Source organism: Botryllus schlosseri, chromosome 14 (assembly GCF_051294905.1).
Source record: "Botryllus schlosseri isolate E-star chromosome 14, Bs_hap1, whole genome shotgun sequence".
NCBI lineage: Eukaryota > Metazoa > Chordata > Ascidiacea > Stolidobranchia > Styelidae > Botryllus > Botryllus schlosseri.
In genome coordinates, this window is record NC_137249.1 from 1,203,783 (window position 1) to 1,222,995 (window position 19,213).

At 37.2% G+C, this 19,213-nt stretch overlaps 1 protein-coding gene across 2 annotated transcripts in view; it reads left to right on the plus strand.

Moving 5' to 3' along the window:
* Positions 1-489: 489 nt before the first annotated feature.
* LOC145454992 (uncharacterized) overlaps positions 490-19,213 on the plus strand; it is a 28,870-nt gene continuing 10,146 nt past the window's right edge. Inside the window, exons 1-6 of one of the 2 annotated variants that reach the window (XM_080332943.1) lie at positions 490-650; positions 4,080-4,754; positions 8,284-8,371; positions 11,251-11,304; positions 11,387-11,433; positions 12,177-12,228. In XM_080332943.1, the coding sequence (XP_080189069.1) occupies positions 4,150-4,754; positions 8,284-8,371; positions 11,251-11,304; positions 11,387-11,433; positions 12,177-12,228 (846 nt within the window). In that variant the 5' untranslated portion in view covers positions 490-650; positions 4,080-4,149. Of the gene's footprint in view, positions 651-707; positions 2,539-4,079; positions 4,755-8,283; positions 8,372-11,250; positions 11,305-11,386; positions 11,434-12,176; positions 12,229-19,213 lie in introns of those variants that run through there. The other variant, XM_080332942.1, reaches the window with a different exon arrangement.

The window sequence follows — 19,213 nt, forward strand, 5'->3', positions numbered from 1 at the left end:
ATAGTAGGTTTATTGATTCAGTATTATCTGCTTGAATTTCGTCTTGAAATAAGACGATGTCCTATACCTCCTCGGCTCTACGATATCCGTAAATACCTTGCCCGGCGAATTGAATTGGTGTCGTACGCATAGGGTCTTTTAAATACCAATTACACAGTGTCAACTTTCACCGATTTGGTAGCCGGAAAACGGCCAAGCCTCTTCCTTCCCTCAGATTATATTCCCCGAACCATATTCGACTGTTATGATCCGAGTATTTTGCGTTTTGTTGATTGGTAAATTATTAACAGTATTACGGAGCACGAATATATTCGAAGAATTTTCGGGAGTACACTGAACCCCTGATGAATGAGTTGGGAATTTTCAATTTTTTTTTATATATTTTACACTCGCATCTCTATATTCCGTCCGTAAGATGGCAGCATTGTTCTGATTGTTTGCTTGTTGGATTTGGGCAACGTTATGTTTACAACACAAGCGAGATCCGTTCGCTTCCATGAATGAATTCTCTTATTTCGCGACGGGAGGCCATGTCGGTTCGTTCAAAGATCGAGACCAAATGGAAGATAGTTTTTGCTTGCCGGTTCTTGGTTCATGACGTAGGCTTGATGCGAATACCTTGGATACCCGTACTGTGTCATGCGATGGAGGTATCTGTTTTTTTGTGTACTATGCAATTCCAATCATATTCGCTTGGTTCGTGATTGCTTTGGCGAATTTGACTCCAGAAACCTACTGGGAAGTGTAATTAATAAGCTTAATACCACGCGGCCTATCTACAACTGTAATTTGAACCTGATTCTAGAATCTTGGTGCTACTTCTTCCATAGGGAATTGAAATCATTACCTTATAGTTCTATAAAATTCATTGTTCGAATTCAAGTATGGCTACCAGCTCTTAGGATTTTTACTATTCTCGTTTAATGCCGTATGTAGGCCTAACCTTGTTGTATAACATAGCCATAGACATGTTATAGCAAAGTTCCTGTAGTGTAATGATTTATCTATATCTGATTTGTGCTGTGTACCGAAGCCTATGTCTAAATCAAACGATAGCGTCTATGCTAAACCTATTGCAAAGGCATGAATGTATTTGTCTATACTGTGAGATACAATTTACTAGGGCTGGGCACAATGATTCGAGTACTCGAATCTGAATCGAGTATTAATTTCAATGATTCGAGTCGAGTAGTAAATGTCGATTTTTTCGAGTACTGAAATTATACACTTCTCACCACTGAAGGTTAATTTTTCAACGAGAATTTATAGTTCCGATACTATTGAAGCCTAGAAACCTTTGATTGGCGGTGTCGTAGCATACGAGGTTAGCCTACTGGACGTAGCACATTTCCGAAGTCATGATTATTCCACAACATTGTCACTGTCACCAAGGGTAATGAAATCGATATGGTCAAAAATACCAAAGTATCTTTTATTAGATGGATAACAGGCATTATATTCTTGGTGGTGGCATTAGTCCATATTTGAACTTTGACGCATTACAATTTGTTATGACGTCATAATGCGTGATACTCGATTACTCGACTCGACTCGAAGCATATTACGTGATTCAGAATCGAATCACTCAGGTACTCGATTTTGCCCAGCCCTACAATTTACCTTCAAACAGATTTGGTATTTAATTGCTTTTTCTGGTTATTGATAGGTAGGCGATGGCCCGCAGGCCTACCCAATAAACTTCCTGTGATGACATTGCAGTCCTAGTCACTAGCAAAACCTATGAGGGGACAGATCAACCCAAGATAGTAATTCATATATGAAGTCTGTTTCAAGGAGACCATAGTTATGGATACTGCTCTGGTTTCAGTGCAGAAAAAATACTGCAATTCTTGTCTTTAGCATACTGCGAATGAGGAATGATCGATTGATCATACATCACACAGTAATTCTGGCTTCCATTGTCTATTCAGGTTTACATGCTGGCAAATGAGATTTGAATATTTACTTGATTATTGATTGGAGAATTGAGTGTTTTAAGAATTTGAATTTTGTTCCCTTAATTACACCCCTTTTAATTCTGTAATCTCGGATATTCTAAGCCTAATATTTTTAAAGATCTTCTGAAAAACTGTCCGGCAAAAAATTTGCATGGATAAGAAGGGGTCAAGGTTGTGCCTCAAAGTTCTCATTACCTGCGCAATTTGTCTTTGATACCCCGCAAATATGTTTAAATGAATTGTAAATCTAGGACTATGAGATATGTTAGCTTTTATATATGTGTCTATAAGGTTCCAGTAATATGGAATATTTCAATTATTGGTGTTTTGTTGATATCTAGGTATAATCGATCTGTAAATGATCACTTTATTCAAGTTGTAACCAAATTAACTCTCTATACGTACCTTTGAAACGTTATTATTTGATACACACACATTTTTCGTTCGGCTGCTTCATTTCAGCGTTGAATGCATACTAGCCTAGGGTTGCCATACGTCTGGCATACGTCTGGAATTTCCCGGACATGTCCGGAATTTCACTATTAAAACTGCGTCCGGGAGGAATGTCCGGAATTTTGAAGTAAGCTCATAATTTTTTCCTAAATCAACATAAACAATATTATTTTTGGGCAGATTTATGCTACATGAAAATTTTCTTCGCGCTGCGCGCGATTTAGTAGGACATATATTTATTTTAATATGGGGACTACCACCCTCGCAAAAACTGCGATAAAAAATAAACCAAAATAACATTAAGTTACAGAAATAAGTTTAATTGTAATCGCAATTACAAGATAAAAGTATATTCATAGAGTCGGTTTAGGCCGTTTGGACATATATGACTTAACGATGTACAAGATAGCGTAAACCGACAGGATAGTGTAATAGTGAAGCGTCCGGCTTCTTGGTCGGTAGGTCGTGGGTTCGATCCCCAGCCGGGTCAGACCAAAGACCTGATTAGTAACGCTGGTGTCCATGACTTCTCCACTTGACGCATTGTGATAGTATGGCGGGGTGGTGCAAGACTTAGAAAGCCGTACAAGGCTATATCTGCATCTTCCTTGTCCAGTGGAATATGCTTATTGACATAGTTCATTCAAATCAGATGCATAGTAAGCCCTCAGATTTTGCATCGCTTACCCTACGATCGGCTCGAGATCAGTGTTTATTTGGGCGGGAGTGGGCTGGAAAATGTGGGTTCGGCCCTGGTTACAACTTACAACACCCAACCACACACTCCTGAAGCTGAACCGGATCGTGACCACCTCTAGTCGATAGACAAAGCTTTGCTAGTGTGACGTCATATTGACCCACAATGTGCTCAAACCTCCTTTTGAAATCCGCTAGTGGGCGCTAAAGAGCGTCCGGGATTTGTGTTCTAAAAATATGGTAACCCTATACTAGCCTACATCGCAAATTCATAATTTTGTCTGTGAACCTGGATCGTAATGACCATTGTGAATTTGTGATAGGCCTACACCATTTGTAAATTGTAAAGAATTAATATCGCGCAAACAAATTAGCTTTTAAATCTTTAATTTTCCACTAAATCACCAATAAAATCATTCCCTGTCGCAACTATGCACTGGATTGAAAGTTCGAAGCTTAGTAACAAACTCGCAGAGTTTAGATAATGGAATTCATTCAGATTTGCATGAACTGCATATCTGGTTAGTTGATTACTTGGTTAATTACTGGTCTTTTGAGTAGTTCTAGCTCTGGTTGTGGATTTGAAAACTGAGGGGCTCTAGTTATGTATAATTAGTTGCCGAACAACTAGAAAACAACATTCGCAGTTTCGTGTGAATCGTGATACCGGTGTTCTGTTGTGTGATGTTCTTGCAGTCATTGCTAGCTCAGAGAAATCACTGCTAATAGTGGCGTAGCAAAGGGGTGGGTTTTCGGGGTCGAAACGCATACCATTTCAAACTTGTACTGATGTCGGGCTGGTTGTGGAGTTTTAAAGTTCGTTAGTTCTGGTTGCACATTTTGAAAATCCAGTAGCGTTTGAAAGTCTGTAACCGGTGTGTCGGCTATATCTCTGAAGAACGACAGATGTGTTATTTGTATTGCTCCAATTGAACTGGTTCGTGACAACTCTTATTTTATGTAACTTTCCAGAATTCGTGCTTGTGTGATGAACACTTCGGTTACTGTTTTTCCGTTAATAAAATCCAAAGTTTAAAAGGCAATGTCGTCTGAAATGGACACATCCACCGCGGCACCCACAGAATGTGATGCCGAGAAAAGCACTATCGACTGTGACATGGACTTAGAGAGCGATTCAATGTGTTTGGACACGCACGTCGATCTCAACGACGACAAAAGCCAAGCTGTTGATGTCCCAGACTCTTCAAAAATGGCGACAGGAAATAGTCGAAACGGCAGCGTGTTCAAACTTCAAATGGCTAAGAGCGACAGTGTGCCATTGGCGGACGAATCCGACAATAGGCAGTCACTTGAAATGAGCAATACCACCACTGAAACGTGCCCGAACGAAGCATTCAAACTGTCTCCCCCTGTCTTCATAAACTCCGAAACGTTTCAAAAGAATTTACTGGACGACAGCCCATTCCAAAAGCCGACTGTGTGCAGAACTCATAGCGTTGGGTCCGGCGATCCATCTCCGTACGCGATAAGGCGTCGGCCTGGCAAATTGGCGTTTCCGAATCAAACCAGAAGCCCGTCGGCGTTCAAACGGAAACTCAACATATCGTCACAGTTGAAGTTTGATGATGTGTTGGGCGATAGTGACTTGAAAAGATGTAACAGCGCCCCGATGCTGAATGATATGAAGTAAGACAATTAATATTTAATTTAATTATTTCTGTTAAGAGAGGCTTTTGCGTTGTTGTCAATTCGGGCATATGTAGGTTTTATTCTATTAAACCTATTGAGCATTGGCTCGCTATATTTAATGGTGAAATTTCGGTGAGTATCCGATCACTAAAACGTGCCTTCTGTGCTGACGAATCCCAATTAGATTACCCATACTAGACTGCGTATGGCATAGGCCTTCGCTCATTTACACGTGAACATATGGCATTGCAGTTACGGCAAAATCAAGTACCGGTATCTGATTGAATGGGTTGGTGCCATTAATGAAAAATGTTTAAAATTCAAATATGAAAATGAGTATCTTTTATCCTACGACATATAATATAATCTATCACGTCACGTCAAAGATAATTTGGTATTTTTTTGACCATGCGTATTTTTTTTTGCACTGGGCTGATCACGATTTCACAGATATGTCATCTCCACTAATGTGTGTAACTTAGTACTACATGTTTCGTATGCTGTGATTCTACCAATTGAAATTTCACGGTTTTCAGAGTTGAAATGCTATCGAAATTATAATTTTCATCGATGAATCAACTCCAAGTGGCGAAATCGTATAATTTCAGTACCAGGAAGAATCGTCTCTCACTACGTGACTTAAATCTTTAGAATACTCGATTCAGATTTGAGTACCCAAATCATTGTGCCTAGCTCTAATTGTAGCCAGACATGGGGTGATTACTTCACGAATGTAATCGATTGCGATTACGATTACTTGTGAGTCCCGCGATTACGATTACGATTACGATTACAGCAAAATCAGGAAGTAGTCGATTACGATTACGATTACATTTCAAAAGTAATCACGATTACTCACGATTATATTTGTTTTGCTTCTTAGAACTAATTTCAGAAGAGATATTGGAAGACAATATAAGGCTTGCAATGAAAAGGTCAAATGAATAACAACTTTCTTTATAAATTATACGTAATTTGCTTGTTACGTCATAATGCACCCATTGCCCAACTCTATGCAGGACTATTCGTCGCCCGTAACGATTTGCATTCTTACCAGGTCCGTAACTGTCACACTCAAAACTCCCCAATAGGACCGAGAGCGAGCTCTAAGAGGACTCAAAAGTACTTCGTCAGTCAACATAAATTATTATAGAGTATTTTCAAGAGAGTTAATTAACTTGAAAATTTTCTTCGAGCTTCGGGATTTAATGTCTTTAAATAGCTTGATTTTGAAATGCATACCTCTCCCCCTCAAGAAAAAAAAAGCATGCATAATTTATAGGAATAGGCATTTCGGTGGCGGTCATTGCCCCGCCACAACACACCAAAAGAAGTATGCAATTTCGGCCAACATTCAACTCCACAAAGTGTGCTACCAAAGAATGACCTTGGCCAAAACGAAATTCAGTCATCAACTTTAAAACTGGCCACCCTATGGGGCTCCAATACCCAGGGTTGTAATGACTCGAGTCATGACTCGACTCGAGTCCGACTCGAGTTGCGATTTGTTGGTGACTAGACTTAACTCGAGTCATTTTTTCAAATGCGCAAATTAACTCGACTCGATTTTGCATGACTCGAACCAAGTCATATGACTCGAGATTAGAACGGCCAAGACAGACATTCCATGTAACTTCGAAGAATAGTAAAGTTACGGCATTATTTGTATTTCGTCTATCAGTCCTGATACTTGGAAATAGGGCCGTAAACTGTGAAAACTGATGAAAATTACTATATTATGAATACGAGCCATTCTATTTCACTCGAGCAAAGTTGAAAAAAGTGGGTTGAACCGGATTGATCTGAAACTGATCTGTGTACATAACGACTTGGACTCATACTCGAGTCAAACACTATGATTCTAACTCAACCCTAAACTAGCTGACTTGGACTCGGACTTGACTCGGGGGTGAATTGAAAATGACTCGACTTGACTCGAGTCAAAACTATAAAAGTGAGATTGACTTGTGACTCGGAACATTTTGACTTGGTTACTACCTTACCAATACCAACGTTTGGAGTGCGGGACGAATTGCTGTTTTGGTCCTGATTGTACCAACAGCCCACGCTAACATGGTGTATAAGCGGATGGCTATGGCGACAGGTATAAATGTCGAGTGAAGAATTCTGAAATAACGATTGGCGCCCGTTTCAAGTAGAGTCATATGAGAATAAGATAAAGTGAACTTACAATTGTACCTTCCACTTAATACAGATACTGCAAGCTGCCGTTACGAGAAACGGCAAAGAACGGTTATGATATATCTCAGCAGCTGTTGATTTTGACCATCGTAATGTTTTATTTAACGAGTACAAAATTTCAAATCTTTGTCCGGTGTACGTACAATACATACGTATACTACATAGATAGACCTACTGCTCGCCAAGCAGCAACGGTCAAACTGCGTTTAACTAAGCATAACCAAACATCAATACATAAGTTACTATGTGAAACTAGGCAGAGTGGTGATTATTATCTGGCTGCGAGGTAGTGGCGTCTGGAGTGTATTGTTAACCTGATATACAGCATGGCTTACACTGTTCTAACAATCACACAACAATGTACATCAAATATATATTTACTACGTGCGGATACTTCTTACGCAAGGACGAGCAAAGCTAATACTTCTGACGCAATAATGAGCAGTGGCGTTTGAAAATCAACCGTTTGCACTATCAATAACCAGAGATGAGCATGGATTAGGATTAGGTTTTCAAAAAACAGGATTTGTGAAATTTTGTCGGATTTGGATTGGATTTGGATTAGACATTTTTTTCAGAACGGATTAGGATTTGGATTGGATTTACCGATTTTCTGGGAGATTGAAATGTCGTGTGGCGAATGGCGACAAACTTTATTCAGATCAGTTATTAATGTACTTATGGTTACCAAGTTATCTTGAATCAAGTGAATCGTTGGTTGTGAAAGAAAATTTTCGAATCCCTCCATTGCACAAATGGGTATTTTTTCTGAATTTCCAGTTGGAATCGGATTAGGATTGGACATGGACTTGAATATAAAAAAGTTATGGATTAGGATTTGGATTTGGATTTGAAGGTTCGGATTTGGATTGGATTAGGACATAGAAATTTCAAATCCGCTCATCTCTGTCAATAACCTGGTATAATATCCCTTCTTGTTCACGAATGTTCGGTTATGTCATATTCATTGTACAAATAAAAAAGTAATCGTTCTTTCACAAAGAAATCGATTAGATATGTGAAGTAGTCGATTACGATTACGATTACTTTGGATTTTTTTCGAATGTAATCGATTGCGATTACGATTACTTGAAAATGCTGTAATCGTCGTAATCGATTACGATTACTAATCGCGATTACCCCATGTCTGATTGTAGCATGCCATTTCAAGGTTTGATAGCACTAACTACTATCTGCCAACTGAATTTTCTTGTTCAATTATTACCTACCGACTCGAGTAGAACCACACAGTAGTATATCCTGCGTTAATGTTGCTATGTAAATTAGAAGAAGTTTGCTTCATCGCCGTCCATAATGTTTTCAGTGAAATTGATGCTCGAATCGCTTGGCATCACGGCAGTGTCACGCCAGGATCAGTTCGAGCGAGAAGATTCAGTGCAACTGTTTTGTCGGTAGGTGATTTTGTGATCAAACGTTATTGTAGGCCTACTTGGTCAGGTAAAGAGTGTAGTATTGTTGCGAAGATGGGTGGTCCGTGTATGACTGTATGTGCAGTAGGGCGGTTCAAAAATAACATTTTTTCCTTAATCTTGCGGGCTACATGATTAAATCGTCAGGTTACCTTAAAAAACGACGCACACCAAATTTGAATTCATTCCAACCAATATTCGCGGTTTACGTAGAGTTTGAAAATTTTGAATTTGCCCAGAAACGCAAAAAATTTTTTTTTCAAATTTTTCTGCTAACCCCATGAAATTGTTGGGCTGTCTTCAAAGACTATGCAAAACAAATTTGACTCAATTCCAAGCCGTAGAAGCGGAGTTATTCCAGTTTTTCGATGAAAATTCTTGGATCATCCCCCGATCGAGGATAATCCCAGAATTATCGAAGAAAAACTGATATAACTCCACTTCTACTGCTTAGAATTGAGTCAAATTTGTTTTGCATAGTCTTTGAAGACAGCCCAACAATTTCATGGGGTTAGCAGAAAAATATGAAAAAAAAAATGTTTTGCGTTTCTGGGCAAATTCAAAATTTTCAAACTCTACGTAAACCGCGAATATTGGTTGGAATGAATTCAAATTTGGTGTGCGTCGTTTTTTAAGGTAACCTGACGATTTAATCATGTAGCCCGCAAGATTAAGGAAAAAATGTTATTTTTGAACCGCCCTAATGTGCAGTGTGTGCCTCCTGTTAGCGTAATAATGACTTTTAATACATAAATTTTTATTAATCCTACCTACTCAACTACTCGTAAGGGAAAATTTATTTCAAAATTTACATTTTCAAAGCAGTGCTTTTTTTAATTACACACAGTCAGCACACTACAATCCGATTTGGAAATAGTCACACCAGTGAGAAACTACTATTCGCTAATTTCATATGTAGGGTATCTGTTGGTGTCCATAGAATATATAATTACAATTACTCACCTGGTTCCAATGGCTCAGTGAAGGTTTGGACGAAATTTTCATTGGTATACTACATGACAGACTCTTACTGAATTCATTGTGTTTACATTAGAAGCTCAATAGATTTGGCACAAGGAACTATAACCTATTAACTGCACAACTGGTGTGAAAATGATGTGGTTGACTTTGCGGGTTAGCGAGCTGGTATTTGTCAAGCGCAGCGAATTGTGTCTCACAAGTGTTAAGTAACAATGTGTGCTGAAACTGCTAAAATATGTCTATGCTGAATATAGTTAGTAGATAATATTGCAGTGGTTATTGCTTACTTACTAGATCCTAACATAACTGGTGCAGAGATAGTATGAAAACTTCCTTAAAATTGATCATTCATTTTTGTTGCTGAAACCATTTGTGGTTGTGAATGTGCAATTGTGCATTGTGTATTGCTCATTGAAATGTCATTTCCGCATTCATGTGAATGACATCACACTTTTTGTAATAATCACCCATAAAATGGTGCCCAACTTTCCCATATTCTCTACTTTCTGTTCTTTTTTTAAAATGTTGATTGTCACGTTACTGTTGAGTCAACTTTTGCGAGTTGTTGATAAAAGGAAGGCATTGACCATGATTTACAGTTCGAGAATTGATAAAAAGTACTCATACAATGCTGTGTAGGGGTATACTAGCAACAGTAGTCACCTCTGTGAAGCACTGGACAATAGGCAGTTGTAAATGAGCGACGTCACACTATGCTGGCTGTATAAAAGATTCATTCATGCTGATGTGATATGGCAGGATTGAATACGATATGAGGATATTGATTCACTCCTGCATCCTTTTGATCCGTTTCAATATACTGCTAGACTAGTTGAAATTTGACCTTCCTCATGACAAGACTAATGCTTTTAACCTCTCTGCAAATTTCAATTTCGGTGTATTGAGACATGTAGATTAATTTCCAATTTTCATACTGCCAGATGATCGTAAATATTTCTACTTTTCGAAATGGAACTTGAGCGTTTGTGTCATAATTGCTGGATACTGATTATCCTGTACAAAAATATTTGGAGAATTGAGACGTTTTCAATACCACGTGGTGATTGGGTTGTAACTAACGAGGAGATCTGATATTCGAGTATTTTCCCATGGATTATTTCCACAGATTTGGTGCAATTGTACGTCCGGCAATACTGCGCAGGCCTAAAAATAAAGTTTCTCTGCATTCTTAATGATCGACGCCAGTCCATTTCCAAAAACTAATAACTAGCATTTATGCAAACAAAGTTGATCACTTCATTTGTTTCGAAGAAGGATTTTACGACCAATCTGTAGGCCTATCATAAAGTTCTAATGTCCATTCTGACGATTGTGAATTAAAGTTTTTATTATAAGAGCTTCTTGGAGGTACAGAACTTCAATATACAATTAAATAGTTTTTATTGTGTTGCTCTGACTCTCAGATATGCCATCTGCCTAATTAGCCCAACACTCGATCCATAATAGCTCATGGAATTCAGTTATTTGCTGTGTTTTATCGGATGAAACGACTTATTTTCCACCTGTTTCAAAGCTTTGAAAATGGATTAAACTTAGATTCGGCACTCGTTAGAATATTGAATGGAAAATTTTATTCATATTGAAATATTCCCGAATATGTTCGGCTAACACTCGTCAGGGGTAATCGCCCGCATATTTCAAAAGAACTTTGTATATCAAATGTGACGTCACAGATGGCAAATAATGGAGAATGATTCTCCCTTGAAATCCCCTAAAACTATTATGAGGATATATATTGTGGTATGCCCTTTCTATTTTCCATTATATTCTTTATATATTTTAATATCTGTTTTCTTATTATAATTATTTCCTATCAGATATGGTATTTATCCATTGAACTGTGTTCTATGTTATTACAGTCACCCTCGAGTGCAACATCCAAGTCAACCTCCAGACTCTATCAACTAAAAAAGGTACGCCTATTTTTTATTCACATCTGCGGCTTTTGTTACGTGGTTTGCTTAACGGCCACTAATATCGATGTATTATCTATAGGAGGAAAGTTTGGAAGGTATTCAGCACAAGGAAACTGCCCATGAAAGGTAACCGTTTTCTATTTCTGCTTATGCACTGGTAGGCTACGGACTTTTACAAAGAACTGTACTCTCTGTCAGAATTGGTCAACGGGAAAAGTTTCAGCTTACAGTTTTTTCAAAACTGGATAAGTAGTAGAATTAATGAATTTGCAAAAACGTGGAAATTGCATTAAATTCCAAATCGCAAAGAAATACAACAAAAATCAAGTTATTTCAAATCAAATCAGAGTTTATATTCGTACTATACAGTTCTGCTGTAGCATTTTCAGCAAAACCAGAAATTAGATTCGAATTAAAATGAGATCATCGAAATATTTCACAAATTAGATTATAATTAGATTACTGACATTTCACTGTCCAAGTCTGCTCTCTGAGCATGTTGAAATATGTGTGGTATCTATGAACCGATTTCAACTGTTGTAAATACTGTGACCCACAAACTCCTTTGTTGGATGTTTAACACTGTAACACGTAACAGGTCACATGTTGATGACTTTGTAAGTTAACCTAAGTATAAACCCCTGGGCATTTTCCCTGTTATCTTCAGAAACCCTCAAGTACATGCAAACTAAAGATCCTTGTCCAGTCGTTAGTTAAAAAATCAACTTGCTGTCCATTTGATGTGGTCGAAATAGCTGATATATGTGTGTGTCTGCAGTCTGCTAATTCCTCTAGGTACCATATTATGCTGAATTGTCAATACCTTTAATGGGAAAACCGTCATGCAACATGTTCATCTTTTATTACAGAGAGGTGCAGACTTCTATACTAATAAATCACACTTGTGAAGAATTATCTTTGGTGAGTTGATCTATTGACTTGTATGGGGATATGTAGTTTCTGTTTTATGTATTATTTGACTGTTTGATAATGATCCTCTAGCACTTGTGATATCTAGTATATACTTAATACTACTCTGCTCTTATATTGAAGTAATAAAGACTTCTTTAATTACTGGTGATAGACGTACACCAGAATCTTCCAGGCCTGGTTTAACAACCTTGCTTAGCCGATGATGTCAGCTACAAGATTATATCAGTAATTTTTGAGTAGTGGTTACTTACTGTGAGATGTTCACGTAAGGTAAACCTTTTATTAGTGACCTATATTGGCTTATTTAAAGGGGGCACTGCACTCTAAATATGGTGTGGTCTCAAATGAGCGTGGAATGGGGATAGTTGGAATTTTCATTTAGCAGCAGTTCCTTTACAGTGGCTTTCTGAAGAAAATGGTTGCGGCCACAAATTTTCTCCCGATTTAAACTTTAATTTGAGAACACATCATGTTTAGAGTGCAGTGCACCTTTAAATGTCTAGTTTACCAAGGGTGGGGTTCTTTCACCCTTTCGCACGGTTGATTCTGTTACCAATCATTTATGAATATCGCCAATACTTGCCGAATAGAATATTTGCTTTTCAAATTTTTTCACATTTATTAATGTTGATCAAGCATCACATTTTCAACCTGGCTTCCATTGTCCACAAACCATTGCGCTGTGCATACTGCTGCTAATCATCTTCAACTATTCAAGTTTGTAATCTTTAATCCGGAAACTGTCTCGTTCAAATTTGCTCACAGAGTTAAAGACAAATATGTGGAAAATCGTTGGTTGGATGAGATCATTGGACATGCGTGCATCACTGATTACTATAATACCATGGGGATAAATTAAGCAAGGATATGTTTATCTGAATCATCAGCTTCAGACATACAGTACTGGACTGGGCCGGATGAAAACAGATATATATACAGTATACACTCAGGAATCAGTGTCAGCCTAAACTCTACTGATAATATTCATTTGTTTATTACATGTATTTTTTAATCACCTCAAGCATGTAACACATACAATAGCATTGCCTTCTGAATTTTATGATGATAATCGTAAAAGGCATTCGTTTGTTTGAGAGAGACACGATCTTAAAAAAGTTGGATGGTTGTGCTCCTAAAATGAGGACTTCCCAAAATTATTCGCCTAATTGATAATATAAAAATGTGAGACATTAAATAGAGTGTTTACGCCAAATGTTGTTGGTAGGCCTTCACGGGCCGTGGCCGTGTGGGTATATAGTAATATCCGCAGTTGTAAACTAGAAAATTTTTAGCTTCGCCAAATTAGATTAGAATTAGAATAATTGAATTCGCAAAACTTGGAATTTGAATTAAATTTCGAATCAAAAAGAAATATCCTGCAACAAAAATAAAGTTCAGCTTCTTTCAAATCAGAAATTGTTCTCATAAGCATAAGAATGGCAAATGTCTGTACACAAAGGTTGGCTATTTTCGCACAATACAATTCTCCTGTAGCGATTTGAGATTAGAATTAAAATTAGAGTATAGATACACTTTACAAATTAGATTTGAACTGGATCACAACCATTCCGCTCTAATTAGTGTAATCAGGAAACAAGTCTGAACGGGATATATTGAATGCATTAGCGAAATGTCAAGTGTTCAATCCATCCTTATGTGAATTTTCAATTATTAGTCTGTATGTAAAACATTACTTGGTAAACCGACTAGCTCGTCACCATCTTCAGGAATAAAGCTTATTTTGCCGATTGCCAACAATTTGACAGCAAATAAATCGATAAAGTTTTGATATATTGTTATAGTGAAGGTGTCATGACCTCTAAAATGTTGCCGTGCCAATGTCCGATGTCGTAGCTCTTGATATCGTTTTGCGGCACACCGATAGCTATTTGCCAGCGCTTGTATGGATTTTTCATTGCATAAATTGTGTATTTTGTGGCCCTTTCGAGGGAAGATCATCTTGCTCACGTTACTCGTGTTGAAAGGGTATTAGGTGTATTGTTACTCGCACGCGTACAACGCGGCTATTGTATATGCTTTTCGGCTTAAGTGTGCTTATGTTCAAAGATTTTCAATTGCCTGGAAGTATTTAGTGCCTATCTGTTGTGTGGAATGCTCCATACGAAAGTAATTCTCGCCATTGGCAGGTTCTTAAGTGTTGAAACGATCCCTCGTTGTATAATCTTATTACATTCTGCACTAATGCATAGTAGGGTTGTTCAAAAATAACTTTTTTTCCGGATTCCGGGGATTCACTGATCAAATTGATGGGTTGCCTGAGAAAACGCTGCACACCAAATTTTGCTCGATTCCAACTGGTAGATGTGAAGCCACAGGAGTTTTAAAATTTTGTGTTAACTCTTTTTCAACAACCCTATTGCACGGTTAAAGATGAATAGGCTATGATGGAGATAGATATTGTTGATTGAAGAGATTTTGCTGATAATGATCACACTTGGGTCTGATCAAGTTTGTGCTTACATCTACAAACCGCTCATGTAAACTGAGACTAGCATTCGAAATCTCTATGCAACGTGGTGTTTAGCACTAATACATTCTCAATTGAAAATGAATCATAAATTATTATTGAATAACATATTCATAATGAAATGAACCCCTGCATATTTTATTCAAAAGAATATATGGAATTGGAGCAATCACCTTATTGCTATTATGCAGTTTGCAGTTCTTCCATAGCACTCTATGTCATCATAGATAATGATATTTGTCATGCTCTGTTAGATCTTGGGTTATTCCTTTATAACTCAACTGGAAAGATATAGTTGATTCATCAGTTTTATTTTTTACCTTTTCTTTTGAATATATCCGTTTTAATCCAATCAGTTTTCAATTTTTAGTCTATTTTCAGAGCATGATTAGAGTTGCTCTCAAAAAGGAATTGGAAAAGTGGGAGATTGGAAAAATAGCCTGGGGGAACTGATAGAGGTTTTAAATTATTCATATTGAAATAAACTGAGGAGTGTTGATTAAAGATAGGATGGGTTTTAAGCCGGTGTTGCTTAATTCAATTGGTGTGTCATTTCCTGCCGGTTTCATTGATAAAGATTCAGTGATATGATGGGAAATTTTCATGAAAATCCACTGGTCTAAAGTATAGCTCTGTAGCTTTATGCTGTTCGGCAAAGTTCACAGATTTGGTATCTTTTTTTATAATGCAAAACTTCTGAATGACGTATTCTTGTCCACCACAGATTAACAATTAAACACAACCACACAATTAAGCACATGCACGTAGGTAAAACACAGCCCCTCGGGCTGCACACTGTAATAGATATCTGCTAATAATTTTTAAAAAATTTCTCGCAAATTAGTTCTGTAATGTTAGATGAATACTTCTTCAAAATTTGGGGGACGGTGAAAAAAGATTTTGTTAGCTCTAAAAAATGGACAGAATTTGGAGCATTATTTCAGTTCAGTGTGTTGTAATATACTGTAAATAAATTAATAGTCACTCCAGTCAGAAATACAAATGCATACAAAAATAATTATGTGTTTGGCCTGATTGTGCCGAAAATGTGAATCTGCCATTTCATTGGCACTTGGTAGTGTGACTTTACGGCTATGTAATCCAGCATGTGTCGCATGATACTCTTTTTTATTCATGTGTTCATTATATTTACAGATCTTATCTAAATATGTTGTTGATAAACTAGCTTAATGGCACCTGTGGTACAGTTGATGTAAGGCTAAGTGTTTCATTCAACTGACTACAGATCTTATATAAATAAGAAATGTTGTCTCTAAACTGACTTGATGCAGTGACACCTAGATGGTACAATAATGTAAAGCAATGTGTATATGTATTTCATTTAATTGACTACAGATCTTATCCGAATATTCACTCACTAAACTAGCTTGATTTATTGGATTCGCTGATTAAATTTCAAATTTTACTGTTAACCCCATGAAATTATCAAGTTGACTAAAAGAGCGAGGATTAACAATTTTTGCTCACTTCCAACTTGAAGCGAAGTTATTGCAGTGGAAAATCTTCGCAAAAATAACCTGGACAATGGGTAATCCTAGAATTATCAATGAAAAACCAAAATGACTTCGTATCTACGAGTCGGAATTGTGTCAAATTTTTTGTTATATAAATACAAAATGTTCAAACTCCTGTGCGTTCACATCTACCAGTTGGAATCGAGCCAAATTTGGTGTGCAGCATTTTTTAGGCTACCTAACAATTCAATCAGTGAAACCCCGGAATCCCGGAAGAAAAGTTAATTTTGAACAACCATTTCAAGTCATGTATTTCATTCAATTGACTACCGTGGTCTTGGTGCGACCTATCTTTGTCAATTCAACTGCAGATTACTTAGCTTTCTCAGGCCATCAATTTAAACACTTTGGTACCACTATAATACCCACTCTAACTTATCTGCGTGTTTTATCAAGGATATGAATCTATCTTCAATCAGGACATTGCAGTCCCATGGGGCTGTAAATCGATGCAGTTAATGGTACCAATAGCTATGAGCTGGTTATAAAGATCATGTTGACTCAATTGAGCACTATCTGATTGAAAACAGATATTCTGTTATATTGAGTGATATTCTGCCTGATACTTTAATAGTATAGCTTTCATTCATTTTGTGTAATCATGAGGACAATCTACCAGCTCATGATAACCAACGGTGTGAGAATTAGCATCTGGTAAAAGTGACAGTTATTCTATCAATGGTACACTCTACAGGACTTCATGTCTCAAGACCCAGAAATATTTCATCTTTTAGCGCTACTGTAGACTTATATATATTTATTAGGGCTGTTCAAAAATAACCTTTTACTGGCTACTTGATAAAATTGTTAGGTTACCTGAAAAAAACGCTGTACACCAATTTGAGCTCAATTCCAACCAGTGGAAGCGAAGTCATTAGAGTACAAAATTTAGGATTTGAAAAAAGTAGTATTTGCGGTGGCATAATAGATCCACGTCATCCACCCACCGTAAATACTATATTTATAACGTCAATAGCTTCGCTTCTACTGGTTGGAATTAACCCAAATTTGTTGTGCATCGTTTTTTCAGACAGATTAACAATTTCATGGGTTAGCCAGTAAAATGTAAAAAATTTTACATGGTATTTATTTTATTAAATAAATTCAAAATTTGTATTAGGTAACCTAACAATTTTAGCAAGTAGCCAGTAGACTTAGTGATTTTCTCTGTGTGACTAGGAATATGTTTTGCCTTTGCGCAATGCGCATTATGTGACCAGTAGTCGCATTGCAGATGCATTGGTCTGAAATATAATTTTGTCAAGATGTATGTAGTCATTAAATTCTAGTGAATCTTCTCTGCAAATTGATCATGATTTCTTGATAGTAGCTCATGTCAAAAACTGTTTAATACCTCGTTCTCCTGAAGGTATCCCTTGTCTGTACAATTTTGGTTTGAAATATGTGCTGTATACAAAATGATATGTGATTGATCTGTGCTGTCTTCTCAATTGTTATGCATCATGTCATTCTACATATCAAATAATTAGGTCGTTTTGAGATGGAAAAGTAATCACTAATCACAATACTGTAAGATAGAGGTTTGGTGAAAAATGATATTTGCTCTCTTGCATAATATGATGTCCGTTAAGTCAAGTTGGTTGAGATTGACCGCTTATGCTATGGTAGGGTGGAGTGAAAAATGGAAAATTTTGAATTTCAAAACGGACACTTGATATGTGGTGCCAAATTAAAAAAAAATAATTCCTATAATAATTTTGGGCTCGTGCACCCTCTAGTGGTCGTGCAATTGCACCGAACGAGCCAAAAATAGCTAATTTCGCTATATATTGATTACCGCTTCCGCTAGAACGCTGATTGTGGGCTCAAAAGATGCGGAAGCAACAAGTTTCTATCTCACTTCCACAGAACTTTGTCTTAAAAATCTTCAGAAAAAAAGTTACGAGCAAATTATTGGTTTTTAGGCCATTTTTCGGTAAAATTACGCACTGAAGCAGGGTACGAGGCCAAAAGCGTTTAGTGATCGATCTTATGACTGACAACTCCATATTGGAAACACATAAATTGCTAAATCATATTGAAAACACAAAACCATCAATTCTCTATGGAAAAAAGATATATTTCGAAGATGGTTTCACTACCAGAGTAGCCTACTAGTCTGCACAAACTTTGAAATCTTGTTTCATATTAAAGGATTCCATCTGTTTTTGATACTTCAGTTTTTCTCTGATTAAGCCATCTCTACGGTTAAATCCCGACACATGGGCAGATGCTTTGGTCACCACTTTAACGGCTCTTTCCACTGCCTGGTTGTGCCAAGGATGTTTGAGGAGATGACCTTAGATTTTCCATCTCGAGACATGGCGAGTTTTTGATTGCTGGTGGCTGCTGGTCTCGTTTCATTAACATATCCTCCTACAAAGTCGCTAATTGGAATCTGGTATTCTGTTTGATCTGCTCATAGTTGTAATCTTGCAAGTCTTCCGAGACCTTCATCATCATCACCGAGCATTCCCATAAAACATTATCCGGATGTGCAAAATGTGCTTTTCGTTGTAGCAAAGGTAGTGCAAGGTTGCGAATTCGTGTATCAGAAAGCTTTGTAATGTGGGAAACTATGCTGCACAAGTTTTAGCACCATCAACAATGGAATTGTGCCTTTTTTTTCAAACCATGACGGAAAATAAAACTCCATGCAGAATTAAGCAAGATAGTTCAGATTGCTTGATGTATGACTCTGTCGCACATGTATGCTATGTATAGGACCTCAAAATTTGACATGTTCTATGTGGGACAGAGTCATCCATCAGGCAATCTGAACTATCTTACTCAATTCTGCATGGACGTTTATTTTCCGTCATGGTTTGAAATAAAAAGGCCCAATTCCATTGTTGAGGGTGCTAAAAACTTCTGCAACATAGCTTCCCATGTTACAAAAGCTTTCTAATACACAATTCGTAACCTTGTACTATCTTTGCTACAACAAAAT